Source organism: Heliangelus exortis, chromosome 5, assembly GCF_036169615.1.
Source record: "Heliangelus exortis chromosome 5, bHelExo1.hap1, whole genome shotgun sequence".
Lineage (NCBI taxonomy): Eukaryota > Metazoa > Chordata > Aves > Apodiformes > Trochilidae > Heliangelus > Heliangelus exortis.
In genome coordinates, this window is record NC_092426.1 from 25,255,753 (window position 1) to 25,272,472 (window position 16,720).

A 16,720-nucleotide genomic window follows, 5' to 3' on the forward strand; every position below is an offset into this window, starting at 1 on the left:
TAAAACTGTAAATTATCACCACTGTTTTTCTAAATGTTTTTGCTAATATCTTTATACAAAGTAAAAAATACTAGATTGTTTCATTGTAATTAAAAATGTTCTATTTTTCAGTGTGATTGAAATAGTAAGCGGTGCAGTTACAGAGAAATAGGGCAGTCTGACTGTACATTATATACAGTGTGATTCTTTTTTTCAGGAAAGAGAGAAACTGCGTGAAGAAAAAAGAAAATATGTGGAATATCTGAAACAGTGGAGTAAGCCTAGAGAAGATATGGAGTGTGATGATCTTAAGGTATGATTGAGTTTGGAGTAGTTCAAGCCTATACTTTACCGTGTCCCCAGAACAGATTCCCTAATGCAGAGGCAAATCTATGTCTGATCTGAAAGGTAGGGGTTGTGAATCACTTGCAGTCATGTGATATTTCCCTGTGGTGAGGCAAATAGAATTACCTGCATTTTCACTCTCCAGAAAAGCTTTACAGCCTGTTCTCAGCCTTAATGTGGAACAGATGTATTTTTAAAGCACTGAGCTTACTAAGCGGAGGGTATCAAGTGTGCCTGAGTTTTGTTATATATAGACACCATGAGCTCTCCTAGAGTAAACCTGAGTTACTGGAAAGATATAAATTTTGGTTGCAAAATGTAGAAAGGACATGAGCTTGTTACTCCCTGTGGTGTTCTTCAAGTTTCAACTCTATCGCTATCCTTGCTTGACAAGGATCCTTCTGAATGATCCTGGAAATCTAGATAAGGTAATAAGGGTTTACCTTCCAAAGAACTCAGTGTTCTGAACAAGAATGTAGTGTGGCTACAGGTAATGGAAGATGGTCTAGTGTTATACATTTATGTACATTTTGTTCTGATTAATTTTGACAGGGGTTAGCAAAAAGAGACCATGTGTTGTCAGAAACACATGGATGGGGTTTAACTGAGATACACAGGGAAACATGACAGAAGAGCAAAGAGGACAAGTGGGAATAAAGGAGAGTGTTGAATGAATTGAAGTGATAGCACTGGTTGGGAGGACTGAAAATTTAATATTTTTGCAAGTAGAGCTGTATAGGCTCTTGAAGATGAGTGTGAAAACTCTTAGCTGTGTCTAGAAGGGAGAAAAAACTGAAAATCATTGTCAAAATGGGAGGAAGCTGTGCAAAACAGTGCTGCTGTGCTTCAGCTGGGAAAGGGAGGGGTGGGAAAGAGCAGTATCATCACTGTGGTGAAAATTGAAAAGAATATGAATAATGATGAGTTATGGTGAGGAAGCAAGATCCACCCATAGACTGCTTTTTTTTTTTAAAAAAAAAAAAGTTCCCTTCTCAGGAAATCCATTAAATACTTAACTGTGTTCTTCTGAAAGCATAGTATTTGGAATTCTTCTCACTAATGTTTGTTTAACACCTCCTTTGTGGAAATGAGCATCCTGCTGGAAATTCCTTTGCTCTGCTAAGAAACATTAAGTGAAGACAAGTCTCAAAGAGTTACATCAGGAGATTAATTTGAAAGTCAAACATAGGGTTAGATGCTGTCATCTGTGATTAGTGTCTCTGTTAAGTGGTCTTGTTACATGGTTACATCACTACCTTTACAATGTCCTCTTCAGCTATCATAACTGCCTTACCAATGCAGAAACCCAAATACCAGAACTCTCAGTCACTAGACATGATCATGCATATCCTAGTATTAGATGGGTGTGTTTTTATGCAAATGTGTTGCTTGTCTTTGCAAGCAATAATGAGTAACTTTTTAAGAATATGTTTATTTTGGCTTGTCTGCACAGTTCCAGCAAACTTAAAGCCAAAGTCTTGTGAAATAACACAGATTTAAAGCAAACATCATTCTTAACTTCTAGTGGATTTGAGTTCCACTAAGCAAAGATAAAAAATTATTCAAATGTGTTAATATGAATAAGCTTTTATCTCAAAAGAGTTACCTACAAGTTTTTTTAAGTAAGTACTACCACAGATATTACTGTGTTAATTGAGTCTGTGTCTTGCAGAATTGTTTTCAGTAAAACATAAAGAACCCTAGCAGATAGACTCCTTAGGATCATGGACTGTTTAGTTTTAATCACTTGTGTGTTCAGCAGAAACAAAATACATTATGTTGTCCCATTTTATTTCAGGAACTTCCCGTCCCAATGCCAGTGAAGACAAGACTTCCTCCTGAGATCTTTGGTGATGCTCTGATGGTTTTGGAGTTTTTGTATGCCTTTGGGGAACTTTTTGATCTTCAAGATGAATTTCCTGAAGGAGTGACTCTAGGCAAGTTGTCGTTTATGTGGCAAGGTGCTGCTGTTTTGTGGTGTCTGTACTCCTATCAACCAAACAAATGTCTTCAGTGCACCCAAGTACCAGTGTTACAGAATTTTCTGTGTTGCTTTATTACGTCAGTGCTTACATGTGCATATCAGTCCAGTTTTCTCTTCACAGTCATCTTCTTACTCAAGATTAATTGCAATGTAGAAGTTGTTAATCTACTTACTAAAATGTCAAGTTGTACTTTACTCTTGCAGTTATATATTGAGAAAATAATTTTTTGTCAGCACTCTTTCTGACAGCATAGCCTTAGCGATATTTGCAGTAAAATATGGAAAAGTAACTTGATTATCATAGCTGAAGAAAAAAAAATGTATTCATTCTTCAGTACATAATTGTTTTCCACTTTTGCGGCAAAAGTGACCCTTCTTAAACTTTATTCACAGAAGTTTTAGAGGAAGCTCTTGTAGGAAATGACACTGAAGGCCCACTATGTGAATTGCTGTTTTTCTTCCTGACTGCCATCTTTCAGGCAATGGCCGAAGAGGAAGAGGAAGTGGCCAAAGATCAAATAGCTGATGCTGAGACCAAAGGTCAGATCCTTAATTTTTCTGCTGAAAAACTGAAATTCCACTGGAATTAACTTTAAACTGCATGACTTATGGCATTCCTTTGTTTAACCTTGTCTTATTATGCATGGATATTATATGTAAATGGACTTGATAGTTCTCTTTTATCTAAAATGCAAGCTTTAAACTGCTTGGGCCTGGGTGGAATAGGGAAAAATCAAGTTCATTGTTACTACAATTGTGTCCTGCAATGCATAATAAGCTTGTAACAGCACTGCTTATGATTTGGAAGTGAGGGAAACTCATCTTCACTGCTTCCTTTTCCTTCAGCACTGTTCGATGTTTCTCCTGAGGGTCAGGAAACAAGACATTTTCCTAAATCTTCTCAAAGGTCTTTATCTGTAGTGATTTAAAAAAAAAAAGTTCTCAAATGAACTACATTAAAAACTAAAACTCCCCAGCCTAGATGCTACCATGTCCCTGTTTCTTTCAGTAAGGGATCTCAGTCATTCTGTCTTCACTCTGAAGCTGGAGTTGCCCATGTTTCCAGAGGCATTTGCTGTATGCTGACCACTGGTCAGAAAGAAGTGTAGGCTTTTTTCCACACTGCATATGCATTTCATCCTAAATAGACTTTCTGTTCTGTGTTCAGGCAACTCAGGTTTGATCCATGGTCTGAGAGTGCTCTGAGCTTCATTCTGAAGAGTGTTCTGTCTGTCAGGTCTTACTGATGCTAAGTAGAATGCTTTGTAAAGAGTTTGTCAATAACACAAACTTAAAGTATTCTTTGTTTTTAACGCCCTTTCAAGGTGCTTCTCTCATATTTTTCAGCTTATCTATTTATGAAGCCTTGATGTGGATCAGAGAACTGATTTGACTATTTTGTTATGCTCATCGGGTATCGAGGGATGGTCACGCAAAACAGGGCACTGGTGTAACTTAGGAGGTAGAAAGAAGCACCAGAGTGGAAGCCTTGAAAATATTTTAAGCTGTTGCTGTTGCATGTACCTTCTTTCTTTTGAAGCTGAGGTTAAGATTTCATCCAGGTTTTTTTGCCTTCTGCAATGCTTGGTGGAAAGGGAAGGCAACTGTTGTCCCACTACTGTTGTCCAATGTGTCCTGTGTTTATGGACTGCCAGGTTTGCTGACAAGTTAAAGCAGCTTTGACTCTTCCTGCTAGTCTTAATTGCATTAGAGGTAGATAGGACCATAAGAGCACTCCCATTTGAGGTCAGGTAAATCTTGTGGTTCCCCAGTGAGACAGCTGAGTGAGGAACAGGAAGGTTCCTTTCATTCCTCCCCTGAAGACAACGTGTATTCTCATGCTTAAGTTTTATGTCTAATCTGTAAAATGTTTTCATATAAATATGAGCACTGTCTTTAGCAATAGAGGCTGCTCTTAACTGAACAGAGTTACGGGTTTGACATGGTGTTAACAAATACTGGATTTTAGTTACTATTGCATAGAATAATCTGGATCTTTTAACTACTGAGAGCATTGCTTGGGCAATAGAAGGAAGGATTGCCTTACCAGGTAATCATAGAATAGTTGATTAGATTCTTTATTATTCGTGAGACTGATCAGAAAAAATGTGCTGTAACTCTCATATTTTAATTTTACTATGTAGGGCTGGCAATTGCAAAATCTGCTGTTTCACATTATTTTACAAGAGCTGTGGGCAGGGCACTGTATCTATTATCTTTTACTTGCTTTTGAACTTCCTTTTCTTGTCACTCTTGTTTAGACATCTTTCCCATAAAAGGATTACATGTTCTCAGTTTTGTATTCTGACTAACTGAACTATTAGTAATTAGTGAGTTTGCTTCCTAAATTCTTTACAGGCCGTGTTTTTGCAACAGAAAACAGTGTGGGTGTGGAGTTTTGGTGTGTACAATATTTTCTCAAACACTGTTTAACAGATACAGCAACAGAGGAGGTGTAGAGGTCAATTTTGCAATGTCTGGATGATAGTTTTCAAACATCTGTCATCATACAAGACTGTTACTGATTTGCTTTTTGTGTAGCCTAGTTCAGATTTGTGGCTCTTTATTGGCTTGTTGAATTTGTAACTTGTTAATGATTTGGACTGGAGTGAAGGGAAACCATTTAAACAGCATACAAGGCTGAAAAAATTGTCAACCCTCTGGAGAAATACCCGTACGTGTTAAGGAAACATTTATCTAAGAAATATGAATTTTGCTGTTCCTCCCTTTCACTGCCCTGCTTTGCTGGTCAGTTTGCTAATTTGCAATGCTCCTTATTAAGTGCAGATGCTTGTTTGTTGAAATATGGGGTTTTTTTCTAACGCCTTAGTAATTGTATTTGTGCAGAACCATATGGCTATATGTAAATTACAGATCAGAAGTATAGAGTGAGTGGTGATAAATAGTATCAAAATGTCTGATTGGTTTGGATGGTCTTTCTTTAAAAAAATATTGATACGACAAAATAGTTTATTTGAGGGAATGCAGCACAGGTGTTCTTGCATTATTATTTCTTTTTGCTTTGAAGTGTGTTTATGGATTTGTTTTTGCTGCCTTTTATGTTGCCATTGTGCATGTTCTGTACATCGGGATTTCCTTAATAGCTTATATTTAGGGAGAACAGCCTATTGCATGTGGTGCATGTTGTTAGCTTTTAGTTGGATTTTAAGTTGCATTTAAAGATACCTGAATTTTAATTTGGATGTTGAATTGAGTTTTGCGTACCGTGATGCTTTTGTAAATATCGGCCCCTTTTTTTGCTTTGTCTGCAACTTTTTAAAAATGGCTTGCTTTCCTCCCCTCCACAGTACAAGTCTTAATTTGCACTAGAATAAAGTGTTTATTTCCTTAAAGATTTAACAGAGGCTTTGGATGAAGATACAGACCCCACAAAATCTGCACTGTCTGCAGTTGCAACTTTGGCAGCTGCATGGCCCCAGTTACATCAGGGTATGTGTGGGTTTCACTTCTTGTTTTGTTACTCTTCTACTTTTTTTCTGTATTTTAAAGCACAATTTTTATATTTATGTGCATTTAAGTGTTTATATAGAATAACTGTTCATTCTTCTCAACTGTAGGCTGCAACTTGAAAAACTTGGATCTTGATAGCTGCACTCTTTCTGAGATTCTCAGACTTCACATTCTAGCGTCAGGCGCTGATGTGACATCAGCCAATGCAAAATATCGCTACCAGAAGCGAGGAGGGTTTGATGCTACTGATGATGCTTGCATGGAGCTGAGATTAAGTAACCCTGGTCTCTTGAAGAAACTTTCAAGTACCTCAGTATATGATTTGTTGCCAGGTAATTAAAGACAGTAAATGTTAGAGATTATTAGATTGCTCATCAAGTTACCATCTTGTAACTGCTTCAGAACAATACTGGTCAAAATTTATTTTGTGATAGAATAATCTAGGTTGGGAAGAACCTTGGAGGTCACCTAGACTAACACCCACCCCCTGTGCTCCAGCGCCCACAAGCAAGTCCCACTATAGCAGAGATTGTAGAGCTAAGGAGTCTTCTGAGTAGCTTTTAAAAATCCTATTAAAAAACCATTAGTTTTACTTCCAGAAGGGGGAGTCTCCCTAGAAGAAGTACCTCAGTGTTTGAATCAGCCACTACTTTTTATTGCTGTTGTAGTTTGGATGCTTTGTTTGATATTTTGAAATTGGAGGAGAAATTACTATCTTGTAGTTCAGTTTTGAAGATAATACTGCATTTGAGTTGTTTGTGTGCTGCAAGTTAAAATAAAACTCAAGTTTCGCATCTGTGAGCAAGGCACGTATTTCACGAAATGCTTCTTTGCAATTGCAGCTGGTGCACTACAAACATTTGTTTAACACTACAAATGTTTCTTAAGTGAGAACCAATCTTTAGTCTAAAATCTGCAAGAGTAGGGCATATCTATCAGTAGTATAATGAAACAGAAAAATTGGTCTGGATTTTACCAGGAGAAAAGATGAAGATCCTTCACGCCCTCTGTGGGAAACTTCTGACTCTTGTCTCCACTCGAGATTTCATTGAGGACTCGGTCGATGTGTTACGACAGGCAAAACAGGAGTTCAGAGAATTAAAGGCAGAACAGCATCGCAAAGAACGAGAGGCAGCAGCAGCAAGGTAAAACTAGGATGTGGAAAGCTAAATAGTGTTGCTACAAATTAAATTAATTCCTCGATTGCAAAAGGGATATGAGAAACAGTAGTGGAGTTTGTGTTTTATGCCATTTTTTTGAGACTCTAGACAAGAGTGAAACTTTATTGTGCTAAGCAGTGTGTTCTCCCAACTTGCTGTTATTTTTAGATGATGCTACACTGTGAAAGAAAAAAGACATGGCCAGATCAGATTCTAAATAACTACAACTGGTTTTCCCTATTCTTTTTCTGTTAGGATACGTAAGAGGAAAGAAGAGAGGTTAAAAGAACAAGAGTTAAAAATGAAAGGGAAACAAGAAAAGCTGAAGGAAGAGGAGCAAAGACATCCTGCTGTAGAAGTATCTGTTGGGTAAGATACGAAGTATTACTGTGTTACATATAATCTAGCACTTTTCAGCTATGTGACCAGACCTTACCAGTGTAATTTTCATTGACTTGATCACATAGAAAGGTATATTTTAATCTAAGTATATAGTAGGTCATAACACTGATCAGAATTTTTCTTCCTAGTGTTCTAGAATTGCTGTATGAAAGTGATTTTATTTTTTAAGTCAACTTCTATTATACTCATAATTCTAGTGATAGCTCAATGGTATCAACTACTGAAAAACAAAACTTGCAAAATCTAATTTGTATTTTTTTGCATTAGTTTTTGTCTTGTGTTGATTTTGCATCTATTGGAGTATCTTTATAATAGACCATTCTAGTTTGTTTTCTAATTTGAGGATGTGGTCTGATTTAAGCTAGATAATTCTGACTTCACATGGCAGCTTATTTACCAAATTTAATATCTTTTTTTAAAATGGGGTGCTATCCCAGGTGATTTCCATAAATCCAAGGTTTTTTGTTCTATTAATAACACTGTATGGTTTCAGGTGGTACGACTCATGCACATGCAGCTGTATGAGTTCAGAAAAAAAGCAAAGTGTAGATACAACACTATATCTTTACCTGCTTGAGGAAGGGAGTTAGTTAAATAAGTCTGCTTGTAAAAGGTGAGCATAGCCCAAAGACAGATTTATGCAATGTTTCTGAAACTATAATAAAAATAATAAAATAAATGACACCTGCTAATGGTTTGCATATAGCTCTGTACTTTTTAAAATGATACTTGTTACAGGTAAAAAATGTGTAAAATAAGCGTTTTATAAAACAGTATAAATTTTGATGAAGGACATCAAAATTACATTTTATTTTAGTAATGCATAAAACAATTTGGGTCAGTAGAACTACACTAAGATGTCTCCAAAAATTATCTGATTATAATAATGCTCTTTAAATGAAAAACTGAATACCAAAGGACAGGTTTTAGTCTTTATTATGGAACTTTTCATTTACAGTTCATTTGGTTTCTTCAGGATATATATTCTATTATTTAAAGTTTATTTTTAAAAAAGCGTTATAGGTTTATTTACTTTAGCTTTTAAGTACTTCTGAGAGGAAAACAGTGTTTGTGTAGAAGATGCCATATTAATGTGTTTGTTGGTTTGGTTTTTTTAAATTCCAGTCATCTTTTAATATAAGGCTAGTCAGTCACTTTCTGTTTATTTTATCATGCCAGGGAGGAGGAGCGTGAAGAACTTGATACAAGTACAGAGAGCAAAGAAATTGAACGTAAAGAGCAAGACATGGACACAGTGACAGAGGATGAAGAAGAGCTGGGACCAAACAAGAAACGAGGAAGAGGTAATGGCTGTAATGTCTTTGTTCATTTGTGTACACTTGTGCATACACACATGCATGTGTGCACCCAGGAAATTCTTGTGTTTTATAGTAATTTTTCATAATGATCAATCTTTGGTAGATTTTTTAAAGAAAAGATTTTTTAAAGAAAAACAGAATCAAACATGATCATAGTGAGCTATTTTGCATCGAGCTGGCCTAATGTAGTTCTAGCAGTCCTTCTAGACCAATGGGTCATTGTGTACTTAAGCTTGCAAACTTACACAGTTACTATTAATAGTACCTGGGAGAAAGATTCTGAGTTGTTCAGTAATACAGATTTGCATCTTTATAAGAGCTTTATGATGGCAAAACAATGAGGTCTTAAACAGAAATTCAAGTTCCTCAAATGCCCATGTTTGAAACATTGTGTCTGGAGAGCAAACTAATGTTACTTCATTCCTACAGTTGGAGAAATGGAAAGTTGGGCTGGAAATCAGTAGAGGTTGAGTGCTGACAGCATATTTCAACATGGCATGTGTTAATTGCAAGATGTGTTTTTTATCAGGACCTGATTCTTTAGTAAACTGAGATGTGACCTGGAGTATCTTCAGCTGATACGACTTAAGGAGAAAAAATAGAATATATACTTTTTTTAAAATGGGTAAAGTAACATAACTGAGTTTGCTAGAAAAAGTCTTGCGTCGGGATTTTTGTTTTGCTTGAGGTCTTTGAGGGGGTTAAAGTTACTATTTTTGAGTATGATAAACTTATGTCCAAACATCGTTTGTATTCAGTAATGAAATAGTTATCACGATAAGATACTTTTAGAACATACCTTAAAGTTCTTAAAATTTTGGGTTTTTTTATAGTGTTAAAAATGATGGTGTAAGTATATGAGACTTGGTCTTGTTTCTGCAAAGTGGAAGTACAGAAAAGATGGCTTGCTCTTTATTGAGGAAAAGGGGAATCAAACTAATAACTTGAATTGTTCTTTAATGAACTGGTATTGTTTCTTGACTGAGCTGATGGTCCTTGACAGTGTAGGTTTAGATAATCAGAAAGGAACAGAACCAAAAGCTACCCTTTACATGAGTTTTTTGTTAAAGAATTTATAAGCATAATGCTATGATTCCTCTTCTTTTAACTTTTAGGAAGGAGAGGGCAAAATGGATATAAAGAATTTACAAGACAAGAAGAGACGACTTGTGAAAAGAGTGAACCTCTTACTGCTGAAGACGAAGAAGCTTTAAAACAGGAGCAACAAAAGAAAGAGAAGGAACTGTTAGAAAAGATTCAGAACGCAACAGCCTGCACAAATATCACCCCACTAGGTCGTGACCGTCTGTACCGGCGCTACTGGATTTTCCCCTCTGTTCCTGGATTGTTTATAGAAGAGGACTATTCCGGTCTCACAGAAGACATGTTGTTGCCTCGAACCTCTTCCTTTCAGAATAGCCTACAGTCTTGCACAAATGAACCTCAGGTATTCAATAAAACTGGAGAGTCTTTGAAATCCTCTGAATCTACCTCCAATGTTGACCAAGATTCACACGCCAGTGTTGTTGTAGAGGTGCCAAGGCCAGTATATAAACCAAACCGGTGGTGCTTTTACAATTCTCGGGAACAACTGGACCAACTCCTAGAGGCTCTCAATTCCCGAGGACACAGGGAGAGTGCCTTAAAAGAAACTCTTTTACAAGAGAAAAATAGAATATATGAACAACTAAGCAGTTTTCCTGTGGAAAAATTCCATATTCCAGGTAAATGAAAGGTTCTTGACCTTAATTTTGCTTCCATGGATGTAATTTCAATGTAATATCTTAGAAACCTCCAATTCTCATTAAATTGTAATTCTGAAGAAGCAGTTATTCTTAAGCATTGTTCAACCTTAGGGAAAGCAGGTTTGTTTTTTTCCCCTTCTTGTTCTTTTTTCCTTTTTTTTGTTTTTTTCCTTTCTGATGGATCTTTGTGGGGGCGGAGGTGGTGTTTTATGCTAAAAAAACAGTAATTTTCCTGTTATCTCACTGCTTAGTAAAATGGGATTGGATTTTAAACAAATATATTTAGGAAGTAATTTCAGCTTTGGAAAAACATTGGCTGGGGAATAAAGATTAATATCTGCTTAAGGTAAATTACACTCTTGATCATCTGATGTCCTCATTTCCAGTATGATGAAAGGAGACTGGTGAAGGGATCCAGCACAAGTCCTGTGAGGAAGGGCTGAGGGAGTGGGGTTGTTTAGTCTGGAGAAGAGGAGGCTCAGGGAGGACCTCATCACTCTCTACAACTCCCTGAAAGGCGGGTGTAGCCAGGGGGGGTTGATCTCTTCTCCCAAGTAGCTATCAGTAAGACAAGAGGGCATGGACTTAAGCTCTGCCAGGGGAGGTTTAGGTTTGATATTAGGAAAAAATTCTTTACAGAGATGGTGATCAGGCATTGGAATGGGCTGCCCGGGGAGGTAGTGGATGCTCTGTCCCTGGAGGTTTTTAGGAAGAGACTGATGTGGCACTCAGTGCCATGGTCGGGTAACCACAGTGGTAGTGGATTAAGGATTAAGGGTTGGACTTGATCTCAGAGGTCCTTTCCAACCTGAGGCAGAAGATATGGTACTGGAGACAGAAACATCACAAAGAAAAGCAATTACTATCACCTTGGTTTGTTATTGAGTAGGATGTATTCTTTCATATCATTAGAACACATGGAGTTACTCAAAAGCATTTCCTGCCCTATTGTGAGCTCCAGAATGATAGCATGTTGCAGGATAATACTTAAACCTTTGGGAAGAAAGAATCAGAGTAGCTCTGGTTGTTACGTGGATTAACATCAGTGCAGTGGATTCTCATATATTACAATTTTCTGTTTATTTTCCCTTTTCTTCTTTTGGCAGAGGCTTGTTACAGGAGGAGGAAATACTTGAGGAGCAGTATTGTTTTTATGAGTTTCAAACATAGGAGTGTACTTTAAACCATCCTAGACCTAGGATTAGGGCTTTTACTCTGTTCTTCTAGCCAAGTAATTTGCTATTTATTGGCAGGGCATTAGCTCCAATCACTGATAAAATTCTGAGTACATAAGCTTGCACTTGGCTTGTTTGTGGTGTGTTGGGCGGTAGAGGTTGTTACCAAAACCTCCCTAGGGTAATGTTTAAGAAGTTGCATTTTGTTTTGGATTATGCCAAATTACTGGGGAAAATTTGGTGGAGCTGAGTTCTGCTTTACTGGGGTGTGTATGCCAGGACATACTGTAAATGCATCGAATAATACTACATCTGTAACTGATCTACCATTTCTTTTGGTGGAAACTAGCACAGAACAGAGTTTCTGCATAGTAATTGAGCTTTACTGGGAGGCCTTATGGCTATGTTTGTGGTCTTTTGAGAGAAAATATGTCATTTTCTGATATACTTGTGCTTGTGTGTATTGTTTCTTACTTTCCTAGTTGCTGCACCTTCATCTGTATTTTGTGTGTTGCTTTCTGCCCTCAAGCAAGTAGATTTTCGCTCTTTTTCAATATTAGAATTGTAGAATAGCACTGATCAGAAAAACAAAAGACAGCTTTGAACTTGACTTTAATAGAGATAAAGAAAATTCATATGCCATGGTCCATTACCATATGGCCTCCTCTGTTTGATAAGCGGTGATACATGGCCACATGCAGCTCATTTTGGAGGGAGTTTTATTGCAGTGGATTCCAGCTGCTGCCCTATTGCCTTAATTTAAATGTCTTTTAGGACAGCTACTCCATGATTCTCTTGTGCTGTAGAATGCCCTTCTCTGTTTTCTATTTCCCAGTCAAGAGAGGATAGAAATAAAATATATAGGTGCTATTGCCTTATTTTATTCCAGTAACTGTTAACTTTTTCTCATCAATTAATTGCAAGCCACTGGCTCCTGCTTCAGTTATGCTTGAGAAGAATTTATTTTTTTTTAAAAACCAAAAAGGATGTTTCCCATATGCAGACATCAGAGTAGACTTGTACACGTTTTGAGGATATTTGCATAGTTGCTTTCAGTTACAGGGAATTGTTTCTAAAATGGAGAACATCTTAGAAATTCGTTCAGTACCTCCTTAACAACAGCTTTATGGTAATTTTTTATTAAATATCTCTAGGTTCTTGCATATATGTCATCAACACTGCACTCATGGGATTTAAGGTAAATCCTGTGAACAGAAACGTTTGCCACCTACGCAGATTTTTAAGCACTAATTTAGGATCTGGGCATCCTTTCAGGTCTTTCCTGTGGCTTTTGAGCTTTTGCATGAATTTCAGTCCTCTTACAAAGAGGTTTTTGCTTGACAACCCATCATCAGCTCTTCCTTTCTTTTTCATAAATTATCTCTGTCTTGTTCCTTTTCTTTCTCCTCCTGCAATTAGAGGACCCAGTCAGTCTACTCTGTGTCTGTGCTATCTTATTTGTTTGTGTTGTTTTAAAGTTAGTTTTTTTTGAAATCAATAATATTTTGTTGTTAGTTTTTGCCATTATCAAATTCACATGCTTGTTTTAAATGTTGCCATGATAAAGATTCGTACAGGAAAGAAGAGTGAAGAGTTCCCCTGTAAAGTAAAGGCCATCAAATATGAAAAATACTAGGAATGTGACTTTATTATTTTCCTTGGGTTTTTTGTTTGTTTGTTTTTTGTTTTTCCTCCTTGCACTATAGCAGAGAGCTGTTGATTATCTATTACTTGAAAGAATGCCTTTTAAATCAATGGAAATTTCTCATCCTGTGTGTGAATAAGTGAATGCTAATCCACAGATTAATCCCTTAAAAGTGTACTCCACCTGGTTGCTTCAGATGCCTCAGTTGGCATGGAGATGTTGGTGTTGGCAACTGTTGCCACAGGAAGGGAGATTTGAAACTCTGTGTTTACTTTGTTCTGCCCTGTATTAACCTTTTTTTCCTGCTTCAGCTCCTACTTTAAGGAAAAGAAGTCCACTAACATGAAATTACTTGGTATTCTTGCAGACAAACCTCAAAGTGACATCAGAGCTCCTTCAGGACGGGGAAGGATGCAGAATGCTCATGATGGATCTCACATATCTGCAGAGAAGCAGCTTGAACTCAGACTTAGAGACTTTCTTTTGGACATTGAAGACAGGATCTACCAAGGAACATTGGGGGCTATTAAGGTATTTGTGAAGTGTAGAATACCTAGGAGCATGGTGGTGCCATCAAGTCTGCAGCATAAATGAGAACTCTTGCATGTTACGGATTTTACTAGAAGCATAATTAAATTAAGAGTAGACAGTAATTGGCACTAAAAGTTTGTGGCCTTTGATTCTCTAGAAACTACAGTTTGTGTATTCCTTCAGGTTGCAGACAGACAGTCTTGGAGAGCAGCCTTAGAACATGGGAGGTATGAGTTTCTGAATGATGAAAACAAAGAAAATGGTATAATTAAAACTGTGAATGAAGAATCTGAAGAAATGGAAGCTGATGAGCAAGAAAAGTTTATTGTGAAAGACAGGTAAGAGCTGTTGTTTAAAAGATGTCTGTTTCCTTGGAGTTCTGTAGCAGTGTTGTTTGGGGGGTTTTGACCTTCAAATTCTTAGAATGGTATTTTTTAAGATTTGAGTTACAATATGTGATTTTTTTTGTGAGTTTGGTTTATATTTTCTAAATGAAACTGTTCTGTTGCAAGACAGACCAGGACACCTGCAGGTCAATTTTTACAACTTCTGCTATTTGGATATTACATTGCTCAAACTGATAATTGTAATTATAAAATAAGAAATACGTTTATTTGTTTTTAAATCATTTAAGATGCAGAGAAAAATTAATGTGGTAACTTCTGTTTGCTTTCTAGAAGAAAAAAACAAAAAAAAAACAAACCAAACCCACTTTGTGGAAAGAGTAGGAGTGTTTAAAAGGGAAAAAGGTAATAGTAACAAATTGCTGGTTGAACTGGCCAGTGTTCTTCATGAGTCACAGTAAGAACTGCCAGTGCAACAGGCTGTGGTCTGCATTAACCTTTAGCATTGCAGCAAAGCAGAGCTACAATCTTAGAGTTTGGTGGATGATGGTTATTCTGTAGAGCAAACTATGACATAGTAAAAGAGGAGAAGCCTCAAATCATACAGAGTGGCAACTATAAAACTACTTTGTTGGATTTTTTTTTTTTTAAAGAATCTTTTGAGCAGATGTGGGACACTATACCATCAAACTAGAGAAACGATGATTATTTCAAAAATATTTAATTCTCAGAAGTTACACACTTTTCAGAAATATCTACTTTAATTTACTTATTACATATAAAACTGTATATCTCAAACAGATGTGAATATTGATGTATTGCAAGAAAAAATTATTGGAGGTCATTATTGTACTAACATACTATTTTCTTATGTATTCTGTGAGCTTTTCTGCAATTAGACTTTTAATTTATAAAAGCTTTATTTCTGGGTGATTCTTGAATGCTGTTGTAAATCTAGGAGTAGAAATATTAAAGTTGTTCAAGGTTTTTTTCCTTTTTACTTCAGTGTGTTGGATTAGTATTTTCATGGAAGACTGCTTCGGATCAGAGTTCTCTGGTTGGATATAAAAAGATAGGGTCAACCTTCGTTATATTAAGGATGCAATTTACAGACATTTGCTTCCTGAAAGTCACAAAATAGAAACATTCCACTGTTTTAATGAAAAAGCTCAGATTTTTCTGTCTCCAGTTACCTTAGGCACTTGCTTCCATTGCCAGCTCTCATTACAAGTGTAGAAAACTTGTTGCTTCCCCCCCTTTTTTTTTTCTTTTTCATTTGATATTGACTCCCCAAAGTTTCTGAATTAATTCTACTCTAATATAAAGTCTTGCATATTAAAACAGAGAGCATGGGATTCTGAAATCATGTGACATATTGCTTTTGATGCTGGGCTTTTTATCTACCTCAGAGCAAGTGACATCTCATTAAGACCTTGGAGTTTGACTAGTGAAATGTAAATAACTGTGCAGGGTTTTTTTGTTTGCTTTCAGGCTCTTGAAATGTGTGGGATTGCAAAATATAATGAACAGCTTTTAAGTGTGAAAAAAGAACAGGGGCAACCAAAAGCATTGCTCATTCACCACAATAAAGCAGAATCCAGACAGTCTTAATTACTTATTTTTTTTATACACCCCAAGTAGAAATTGAATTTTATTTTCATTAGTGCGAGTTTCTCTCCTAATCTGTACCTAGATTGTAGTTCAGGAGGATTAACTACACTTTGAAATCATTACTGAAGTATTTGGTCCAAGAAAGCTCTTTTATTTGAAACCTACCTTTCTTTTTTTTTTTTTTACATAAAAGATTAGTATTTTAGAAAAATTTTTCAAGGATGAGAATTTAGTAGTTAACAATCCTTGGTTTAACATTCTAAAAGTACTTTTTGATTTTATTTAATTTATTTTCTTTTCAAAAATTTTATTTATTGTGAGAATATGTGTAGTCGAACTTCTACAGATAGAAGTACTGTAAAGGCTACACTTCACCACTGAAAGTGTTTTCAGTGGAATATTGTTGGGACTGTATTCTTCATAGAAATCTTTCATATGTTGATGGATGTTGCATCAAATCTTCTTGGAAATCTTAATTGTATGGAAACATCATTCACATTTCTTGGCATCTAGATTGAGATGATTTATCTAGATTAATTAGGCTAGCAAAGTAAACTATAGAACTGGGATAACTGATGACACTTCTGCAGTATCTGTTCACATCCCTAGTTCACATCCCTAGTCCATGAATGCAAATAAAGTGAAAATAAAAATCTACTGTGGATACAGTCTTGTATGAATATCTGTGGTGTTAAATTCCAAGTATGTTAAACAAAAGAGGTAATTTCAAACTTTGCCATTCTAGACTCGTTGGGTTAAAAACTGAAGCTCCAAGTGCTGCATCAACAAGTACCAGTACTCCTCAGCCAGTGAATAATGTGGTCCACTACTTGGCATCTGCACTGCTCCAGATAGAGCAAGGAATTGAGCGCAGGTTTCTCAAAGCACCTCTTGGTAAGCTATCAGAATGGAAACTAGTTGTTCCTAATTTTGTGTAAGATTTTGTAACAAAAGAACTCTGTTACCTTCCCCCCCACAAAAAAAAACCCCAAAAAAACCAAAAAAAAAA

The 16,720-nt window shown here is 36.4% G+C and overlaps 1 protein-coding gene across 7 annotated transcripts in view; it reads left to right on the top strand.

Annotated features, from left to right (window-relative positions):
- BAZ1A (bromodomain adjacent to zinc finger domain 1A) overlaps window positions 1–16,720 on the top strand; it is a 67,423-nt gene that overhangs the window by 35,474 nt on the left and 15,229 nt on the right. For 5 of the 7 annotated variants that reach the window (XM_071746139.1, XM_071746141.1, XM_071746140.1 and 2 more), the window contains 12 exons: window positions 197–292; window positions 2,123–2,261; window positions 2,702–2,848; window positions 5,663–5,758; window positions 5,887–6,111; window positions 6,759–6,924; window positions 7,195–7,308; window positions 8,521–8,645; window positions 9,776–10,384; window positions 13,593–13,756; window positions 13,940–14,094; window positions 16,457–16,605. In XM_071746139.1, coding sequence (XP_071602240.1) covers window positions 197–292; window positions 2,123–2,261; window positions 2,702–2,848; window positions 5,663–5,758; window positions 5,887–6,111; window positions 6,759–6,924; window positions 7,195–7,308; window positions 8,521–8,645; window positions 9,776–10,384; window positions 13,593–13,756; window positions 13,940–14,094; window positions 16,457–16,605 — 2,185 coding nt within the window. The remainder of the gene's footprint in view (window positions 1–196; window positions 293–2,122; window positions 2,262–2,701; window positions 2,849–5,662; window positions 5,759–5,886; window positions 6,112–6,758; window positions 6,925–7,194; window positions 7,309–8,520; window positions 8,646–9,775; window positions 10,385–13,592; window positions 13,757–13,939; window positions 14,095–16,456; window positions 16,606–16,720) is intronic. The other 2 variants (XM_071746143.1, XM_071746144.1) reach the window with 1 other exon arrangement.